Raw genomic sequence first — 9,196 nt, 5'->3', positions numbered from 1 at the left:
CCAAGTATTGTTAGGGAACAATCCAGTTAGGGAACTGGAGTATTACATGTTGCTAGAAGATTAGATGGGAAAGGCGAATAAAGCTTTTAGCTTCCATGTGCTTCTCTAAAGACCTTTCTTCAGAACAAGGTGGAATTGTGACTGAAGAGGCCACCTCTAAATAAGTAGTGGTGGTGGCTGAGCTGCATCTACATGGGCTGCAGGAGATCTTGGCTGTAATTCTCTTCTCAAAAGTTAATCTTCAAGAGATTTCTCTTTAATTGAGGCTCCCATGTCCTCAGTTCATGTCCCAGCCCCTGCGCTGGGAGAACACAGCAACAACTGAGTGAACAAAATTGGCAGCAGGAGTGTATCTTTTCCAATGCCTCTTGACTACCTTTGCACTTTAAGAGACTTCACCTTGGTTTCAGGTTAGGGGCACGGATCCTGGTGAGCCTTTTGGAAATTGGTCTCTTTGGTCGTGAGCTGGTTATGGGGAGTTTGACTCCTAGGTGGTATCTGCCAGATGGGTGTAAATACATAAAGTCAAATTCTGCTTTGTTACAAAATACTACATATGTGGAGAATTCAGTGTTGTGGCTGTTAATAAATATTTTGTAGAGATACCCCTCGAGTGCTGTAAATTCTGCATTTGTTCTGTGTGATACAACTTGCTGGTTTCTTAAGAGGGGGAAAATCGCATTTGTTTTTTAAAGGTTCCTTCATTTTGGAATGTCTGAAATTCTGTAGTGGAACTTGTGAGCTATTCCAACATAAATTGTCCCCTTAAGGAGGTTTCTCTTGCCTAGGAATGCATCAGGATAGGGAAGACAGCTACTTGCTGAGTACCCCTAGGTAGAGGGGTGTTCACAGAAGCTTGTGGTCTGGAGGGAAGAGCAGAGCCCTTTCTCAGCAGGAAGGTGGGGAAATAGCTGCTTGTTTTGAAGTAACAGGAGACCTGGATCACTAAAGTCAGTGTGTGTGTGTGTGTGTATATAATTACAGCAGCTGTTAAGGGGATTGGCAGCCAGCACCAAGATAACATGGGTAAAACCCTGTGCATTGTTTCCAGGTTAAACTTCTAGGGGGAAAAGCAAAACTGGAGAGAAATGTTTTTTGTTCCCTTCCTCACTTGAACCACAAGGAGGCAGCTGAAAGGCCTCTTCATTCCTGGGTCCAGGCTTCCCACTGCAGGAAATCATCTCCTGACACCCAGTCCTTGGGGCAGTCCTGCTGAGGGAACACTTCTGTTGACCAACTGGGTTTTGGCAAAGACAAATCCAGAAAAAGCAGAAACTCCCTGCAGTTGTCTAAGGCTGTTTTTCTCCCTCTCAGGAATGTGTAAAACCTCTGATAGGTTTTACTTCTATCAGAGATGCATGGGGGGGAGGGAGGGAAGTATTTTTATTTGAACTTTTCATCCTTGTGCAACTGAAGCAGGAGCTGAGGTTTGTCTGCTTCCCCAGGGAATCTTGCAACTTGTGGAATGAATGATGAAACCCAAAGTGAGGGCTCAGGGAGATGGAAAGCTTGTCCAGACCTGAATTTGCCTGGCTAATGAATGGGTTGAGGAGGAGATCCTTGGAGTTCAAGGCACAACTCTGGCATGTCTCCTGCTCTGCTGTTCCTGCTGTAATGAGTGCAAGGTGCAGCACTGCAAACAGATTTAAACAAAACGGTTTTATTTTACTCCAAACTCTTCTACTACATCAGCTGATGAACTTGGAACACTTTGGTTCTCATTGAAACTTCTGCTACAAAACCAGCTTTGTCAGAAGTGACCTGAACGAACAGAGGAAGTGAAGGCAAGCGAGTTGTTAGAAATCTGTACATTGCATTATGTACCAATATACTTAACTGCTCTCAAATAACAGTAAGGCACGTATCTTTACACAGGAGGCTCCTGGATGCCAATGTCTGGCTTCATCTGCTAACATCCCGTGTTTCAAGGTGGTGCTGCCCACACGTGGCAGGTTTCCCAAGAGGTTTGGGCTCTGCCTCAGCATTGGCATTACATAGCAGCTCCTGGGTTTTCAGTACATCTTGAGTTACAGCAGATGGGTATGATGCTGGTGCATCCAGTTTTACACACTGTAGTTCAAGTCTGATTAAAAGACAGCTCTGGAGACTGGATTTCAACTGATCTTCAATATTAAAAAGGGAGAAGGGTCACCAGAGATTCGAGTCTCACTGTGCTGCAAAGATTGTGGAAGTAGTACCATTCAGCTTGTGTGGCCCCCCTTGCAATTTCTCCTTGGCCTAACAATGAGAAAGGAGTGAGGGGAATGCTTTGTTGCAGAGCGTTCCTCTTAAACGTTCGTAAGGAGCTAATGTTCTTGTTGATCTTCTGCTAAGCTCTGGCTGTGCATTTTCAGGTTCCATGGCAGATGGTTTTACTGGAAGAGAGTGAACATGCACAGCAGAAATCCCTCAGTCCTGGCTGATGCTGAACAGCACCACAGCAGGGGACACAGAGACCCCGAGCCCTATGCAAACAATCAGTTCTCATCCCGGTTGTGCAGTGGGATGACAAACACAGAGATGTCATCATAGGATGCCTCGTGGTTGTCATCCAGCATCCACTGGTGGCCTCTCTTCTTTCCCCTTGCTCTGCATACCAAACACCTGGCCAATTTTGAAAATCTGTAGGTGGAAAAAATGCAATGTTTTGGTTAACACATCACTATTCCCTTCAGAACATCGAGATGTGGCTTTGTTGTCAAAATAGAAGGGTTGTTTTAAGACACCAGCTTTGTCTTTGTTTCTTTAGGATGGGGAAAGATTAGGATGCAGTTTCCAGAGTCACAGAAAAGACTGCTTGTTGGTGCTGGAGCTGACCTAGAACCAGAGTGATCTCAGCATGGTTTTGGTTTGACCAGGGTCTTTGGAAGGGAAAACAATGGCAAAGCTGCCGTTACCTTTGAGGATCTGTCCTGTTTTCTTCAAGGAAGCTTCTGACCATATGGGCTACCTCTTTGTTGCACAAAACATCCCAAAGACCGTCAGTTGCCATGATGAGGACATCATCTTCCTTAATGTCATGCAGAGCAAAGTCAAATACTTTCACCTGGAAAGCACAGGAGTACATCAGTGACAGTCCCTGCAATGTACCAGAGTGGTAGGAGATGACTTTCCCCAGAGATGACAAAGTGGGAACAGGGTGCTTTGAATCTTTTACATCCCCTTGCTGCTATGCTTCTAGATTCTTCTGTCTGAAGGATTTTCTGGCAGCATGCTGAGAGATAGATGGGGGATGGAAAAAGGACACGGCTAAAACCTGCCAGATCTGTAAAAGGTGGGTGTTACAGAGGATGAGCAACATGTTTAATTCCATGCTGCAGTTCCCATTTCCTGTGACTGACCTTCGGGATGCAGGAGAGGAAAGGTTTGACTTCAATGTTGGTGTCGATGACTTCAAGCTGGTGATCCCCCAGACCTCGAGAGACAGCCAGAGTCCCCAGCAAGCGAGCCTGGCCCAAACAGAGCAAAACAGTATTGAAACATAAGAACATGGCACCTTTAAAGGCTGACATGTGGCTGGTCCTGGCTGATCTGTGTGTTGCCTTTAGGACCTTTCTCCAAGCATCACCCAGAACAGCCCCGTGAGACATCAGGGATGGAGGAGTGATGAGAAGCGATGACCATCACCGCATGAGTGTGGAGACAGCCTGCATGTGGGTGGCTCCTGATGGCCCATGGTGTGCTCTGGAGTTACATGTACTCTTGAGTAATGCTACAGACCTCAGGAAGCTTATGCTGGCGTCTTGCTCTTGATTTGGGGTGGTGAGGAAGAAAACTGAGGGGGGTCCTTTTCTCCTTGAAAAGGTAGCATGTGGGTTGTGCTGGGGTAGGTGACAGGGCTTTCTGCTCTACCCCAGACACTGGATGTGTGCAGTCGTTGCTTCTCCCTGCCTTCTTCCCTCTACAGGCTCATTTTCTCAGCCTCTCCTGAAGGAAATGGGTTTGTGGGAAAGGTGCTAGTTAGAGCTGGAGGAGACGGTCCAAAGTTGTATGCTGAAATAAGTTCTCATCTGAAATGGTTCTTGTGTGCAAGGGGAGATGAGGAAAGGCCAGCCTCGCTCAAGGCTGTCTGCTCTGCTAGCAAGTACTCTGGGGGAGCGTGCAACCCCTCTGCTGTCAGGGGGCTCTGGTTTACACTTACAGGCAGCATGGTTCTAGCAAGGAGAGCTGCTGTATTGGGGCTGTGGGAGTGCACCATGCTGGAGAGCCCCAGAGTGTGACAGTGAGTGACAGGGCACTGAGGACCCCAGCAGACTCGCCTCTGCCTTCCCAGTATGTAAAGCATTAAGCTACCTGTTTCCCATGACCATGGACAAGAGGATACTTGAGGTCAGCTTTCTCCACTGTCTTGTATCCCCTAGAACAGAGAAGTCACTATTCATTTGGGATTTCTCTGACCTGATGGTACAACCCAGCCGGAGCCATGATTCAACCCTTGTGCTGCCCCCACGCACAGGCACCTGAGTGACTTGCTGAAGCAGATTAAGTGAAGAGGACCCTTTGCTGAATACCCAGCTGGTTTTGCCTCTCCCCTTCCTCCCCAGCTAGTACCTGCACCAGGCTAGGACTCCCTGCACCAGGCTAGGACTCCCTGCACCAGCCCCACCTTGTGAAGGATTATCTTGGCTGTCCCCGAACTGCTCTGCCAGGGCCTCAGCCCTTCAGTCATGGGGGAGGCTGCTCACAGCAGCCTTTGCTTTATCTGGCACAGCTTCGCGCAACCAAGCCCGCTGCTCTCACCAGTGGGGCATGGCCCTTTTTCCTTCACCTCCCCATCACTATGAGCACGTGAAGCTGCCCTGTGCTGCAGCCTCAGGCAGAAAGGACTCACCAGCCCTCCATGAAGTAATCCCGGTACAGGACTTTATGCCCCACGTCGTCTCCCTTCAACCTCCGTGGAAACTCGAAGCGCGTGAACTCGCCACCCAGAAGCTTGGGGAAAAGAAAAGCCTGGAGGAGGGAAAGAAGATCTGAGGATGAAGAGGTTCTGCTTCCGCACAGCAGTGCTTTGGGACTGGCACTCCCGGCAGCAGAAGAGAATTGGGAAAGCGCATTCCAAAGAGGACATGAGCATCTCCCGTCCTGGATGCTGTCGGTTGGATCTCGTCCCCAGTGACATTCTGGCCACACACTGGCCTTTGAGGAAAGCTGGTGGTCCTCCTTGCTACAAGCCCCCAGTGGGAAGCTCAAGCTGGACTCATGCGTGGAAGGAGTCACTCACCAAGTGCTGGATTCGCTGCCTCTCTGTCTCAGGTGTGAACTCGCAGCTCATGGGCACAATGTTGTCCTTCAGAACAAGAACCGCCCTGCAAGAGGGAAGAGGCAAAGAGCTGAACTGTGTCTGTCCTTGCAGCCTTCCTTTTACTGTGGCTAACCCCAGTGTTAGCCAGATGTGGGGCTGAGGGTAACCAGCAGCAGAGCAATGCCAGAGAATAACTCTGCACCCAGAAACGTTCATAAATGTTGGTGTATTTTAATTCCACTGCAATTGCACTGCTGCAACAGAGACCTGAGCTTGCCTGGTTTGACAATGACAGCTCACTGCTGTAAGAATCGTGGGCTATGGCCCAGTGAGGAAGCTCTTGAGGATCTGAATCTGAAAACCCTTCCAGGAGGCATCAAGAGCACCCATCCTTCCAACAGGTCCTGTGGCAGGCAGGAGAGAATGGCTGGGTTGCACATTTACCTTCCCTAGGATTAAATAAGCGTCACAGTTTAACCCAGTTGTTAGGTACACACCAGTGCTGCTCGCTCTGATGCTCTGGGTCAGCTATCCTGCCCATGTGCTCCCCCAGCCTGCTCACTGGGGGGGCAGGGTAGGGTGAGAAACTGGGAAGTCCTTGACTTAGTGTAAGCACTGCTCAGCAACAATTAAAACATTGTGTGTTATCAACATTGCTCTCACGCTAAATCCAAGACACAGCATTGTGCCAGCTACTAGGAAGCAAATTAACTCTATCCCATTGAAACCAGAACAAGATGCTGGAAACTCTGCTTATCTCCCATTTCTCATCCCCCAGCAACTTCCCTCTCTTATTATGGCTCACCTGCTGTCCCCAGCGTTGGCCACATACAGCTTTCCTTGGAAATAAAGGGCAGCCAGAGCAGTGCAGCCTCCAGTCTGGTTTGTAGCTTCCATCTCCTGGCCTATGACTTCATCCTGTTGGTTTAAACAAGTTTGGAAAGTGAATCAGTGGAGCTGCTGATTTCTGCAGCTGCCTCATGCCTCCCAGCAGAAATCCAGAAGCAAAACTGCCTGCAGATGGGCTGTGGGAAACCATGCAAGCAAGGACAATGTTGCTTTGGTACAGCTAACAAAGCTCTCAGTAGTGGACTAAGGGCCACTTTAGGAGCGTGATGGGGAAATATCACACTTGTATGTGCTGTACCAGTGTGACATTAGCCATGGTCTAGCCCTAAAGAAATGTATCCCCATGGTGCAGATTAGCAGGGATGCTGTAGCTTTGTGTTAGCAGACAGACAGATGGGTCAGCATTGCTGATGTGCAGTAGGTCTGAGGCAGACCTTGGGCAGCTGACCCAGTGTGATCTCAGGATGCTTAAAGATCTGGCTCAATGCTCCTGCCTGCTCCATGAGCTGCAGAACTGCAGACTGTACCCACCCCGGGCAGTGGGGAGGGAGGGACAGACTGACTGCCTGGGGCAGGGGGTACTCACACACTCCTGGAAGGCATTCTCCAGGGCTCCCACCACCAGGTCTTGAGCGTGGATGTGCTTCTCCTCCACAAACTGGGGGTCACTGTCACAAACGCAGCGCCCACTGAGATGCATGGGGGGCCGGGCCTCTGTGATGCCTCCCACAACCTCCTCCAGCTTCTGTTTGATGCAGTAGTGCAAATAGTTGGAGGCAATGATGGCAGCTTCTGGGCCACCGTGGCCATCAAACAGTGCCCAGTAGTAACCAGTCAGAAACTGCAGTGAGGAAGAGGGAAAAGACAGTAAACGGGAAAGACCTGGAGATGGTACAGATGGCAGGCTCGCAGCAGGAAATCGCTACACGTGTTTTGCCCAGCTTTCCCACCCCAGCTACCCCTCCCTGCCAGCAGTTATCTCCTGCACAGCTCAAACTCGTGATGCCACGTGCTGCTCTGCCAGGTTCATCATCTGAGCTCTAGTGGCTGGACTCACAGCCACCCACCCTCGTGCTCTATTCCTCTGTGGTGTAGGGGCATGTTACAAGAGGGAAGGCAGAGTCAGTCCTACATAAGTGCACCCTGTGTCTGGTTCATGCTGCTGTCCCTGAGTGTTGACAATGCACACTGGCCCTTGAAAGCAGAGACAGAGACAAGACAGTACACAAAAGGCGAGGGCAGCAAGTAAAGGGCTTGGACAACCTCAAATGCATGGGCCATGCAAATAGAAATGGCACGTACAGGCAGAGCTGCGTGTTTGCTGGCCAGACATCGGGTACATCTGTCCCCTAAATGTGTCCAAAGAAGGATTTCAGGGTGTGAGCATGTAGGACTGATGGGGAAACCCTGTGATTTCTGTAGCTCAGTCCCTGGCAGCAGGGTGAGCACAGCCTGCCTGAGGGCTGTACCTGCGTGGAGCACAGGATCAGCCATTCCTCGTCCTCCTCCAGGCCCGGCTCTCTCCTCCGGATGCTGATCTGGCAGCAGGCTGCCTGGTCCTCATTGAACTCTGACTTCTCAGCATTGATAACCCTGGGGGTGCAAGCGCTCCAGGTAAGGTGTGTGGACACCTCGCCTGCTCCCAGACCAGTGCCAGGAGCTCTGCAGCCACAGCAAACAACTGCGCCCTGCCCCTCCCAGCCCCATGCTCCTGTTCCAAAGTCAAGGATCTCTTTGCTGGGGATTTATATGAAAAGTCCTTTATGTGGGGGGAAGGTTTGGCCACAGACACAGGGACAAGTGAGTGGTTATGGAGCACCCTGGCCTCAGGAAGCCCTTGCCAGCAACCCACGCCGTGCTATTTCCTTGATGACACAGTGAATTGCAAAACCACCACCACTGATTTTTCTTCCAGCCTTATTGATATTGGTCCCTGGTTGGGACTTTGCTCTCCTTGCACAGCTCCTCTCTCCAAGCTACGCCATCCCCTAGTGACGTGGTCTGGCCAGGATACGTGGACAGCTCCTGAATGGAGTTCTGTCTGATCCATCCCCTAAAATCTGATCCTCCTCCTTCCTTTGTTTTAAAGGCACTTTTCGAGGAGCAGGGGGATACACACGTGGTACTGCTAACCGCAAAACACACCTCCTGCCCCAGACATGCCCCATGCAAGGGAGAGCTTCCTGCCTGCCTGCCCAACACAGCAGCCTCATGGAAGAGCCAGCTCCCTGCAGCCAGGCAGGGCGGGGGACGGGTGACAGAACAGCGTTAAAGTTAAGGTGCCAACACCACTGCGTTAGGGGGTGAGGTACCTGAACTGAGCTGCTTCTGCTCTCGGGGCTGCCCCCGCCGCCAGTCACCGGCAGTGGTGGCGGCCCTGCGGCGGGCAGGGCGCAGGCAGCTCCCCGCGGGCAGGGGGTGGGCAGGTCCGCCCCAGCTGCTGCCAGCCCCCGGCACGGAAGGAGGAAGGGCAGGGAAAACGCGCGGAGCATCGCACCCGCACCCGCAGCCGCACGGCCGCTGCGCCCGCAGGAGGAAGCGGCCCCACTCCTGCGGGCAGGGGAAGGACAAGTCCCCGTGCTCGGGCTGGGGCTGCAGCGAGGGGAGCGGCGTGGGGCAGATGTGGGGTGCGACCACCCCCCCACGGCACCTCCCAGGACTCCCCAAGACTCATCCGTACACCCGCACGGGCCCCCTCACCCCACGCAGACCCTGGGCATCCTCCCGAAGCTCTATGAGGACCCTCAGAGGCCCCATAACCCCTCGCCCCACGGCCCGGAGATCTCCACGCGCCCCCTCCCCGGGGCGGCCTCGCTGCCGGCCCGCACTCACTCCGCGTAGCCCGTCCCCCAGGGCAGGGGCCGCTCGGGCCCGGTGCCCCGCACGACCCGCCTGTCCCGCGGGCTCTCCTCGGCGCCACCACGCAGGAACTTGGGCCGGCGGTAGCTGAGGGCGGCGGGCGGAGGGTCCGGCCCGGTGCCCGGTGTCCCTCCGGGCTGCTCCGCGGGGCCGCCCCGCCGCAGCCGCCGCAGCCACTCGGCTGCCATGGCGGGGCCGGCCCGGCCTCCAGTGCTGCCGCTGAACGCCGCCAGGGGGCGCCGCCGC

At 52.7% G+C, this 9,196-nt stretch overlaps 1 protein-coding gene across 1 annotated transcript; it reads right to left on the bottom strand.

Annotated features, from left to right (window-relative positions):
- Nucleotides 1–1,795: 1,795 nt before the first annotated feature.
- On the bottom strand, nucleotides 1,796–9,146 carry PPM1M (protein phosphatase, Mg2+/Mn2+ dependent 1M). Its single transcript, XM_057407795.1, has 10 exons — nucleotides 8,924–9,146; nucleotides 7,561–7,684; nucleotides 6,678–6,932; nucleotides 6,048–6,160; nucleotides 5,222–5,306; nucleotides 4,832–4,950; nucleotides 4,294–4,357; nucleotides 3,342–3,449; nucleotides 2,898–3,046; nucleotides 1,796–2,622 (listed from the first exon to the last, which is right to left on the bottom strand). Exons 1-10 carry the CDS (start codon nucleotides 9,136–9,138, stop codon nucleotides 2,478–2,480), a joined length of 1,377 nt encoding a protein of 458 aa, XP_057263778.1. The 5' UTR covers nucleotides 9,139–9,146; the 3' UTR covers nucleotides 1,796–2,477.
- Nucleotides 9,147–9,196: the final 50 nt, after the last annotated feature.

Source organism: Pezoporus wallicus, unplaced genomic scaffold (genome assembly GCF_028554395.1).
Source record: "Pezoporus wallicus isolate ANWC-B61680 ecotype Strahan unplaced genomic scaffold, APGP_CSIRO_Pwel_v1 contig_3568, whole genome shotgun sequence".
NCBI classification, from domain to species: Eukaryota; Metazoa; Chordata; class Aves; order Psittaciformes; family Psittacidae; genus Pezoporus; species Pezoporus wallicus.
This window is presented reverse-complemented; position numbering and strand designations above follow the sequence as displayed.

Coding starts and splice junctions, on each gene's coding strand:
- PPM1M (XM_057407795.1), bottom strand. CDS start 9,138: ATGGCAGCCGAGTGGCTGCGGCGGCTGCGGCGGGGCGGCCCCGCGGAG. Junction 6,161..6,677: donor AGAATGCCTTCCAGGAGTGT/GTGAGTACCCCC, acceptor TTAAACCAACAG/GATGAAGTCATAGGCCAGGA. Junction 5,307..6,047: donor GCCAACGCTGGGGACAGCAG/GTGAGCCATAAT, acceptor TCCCTCTTGCAG/GGCGGTTCTTGTTCTGAAGG.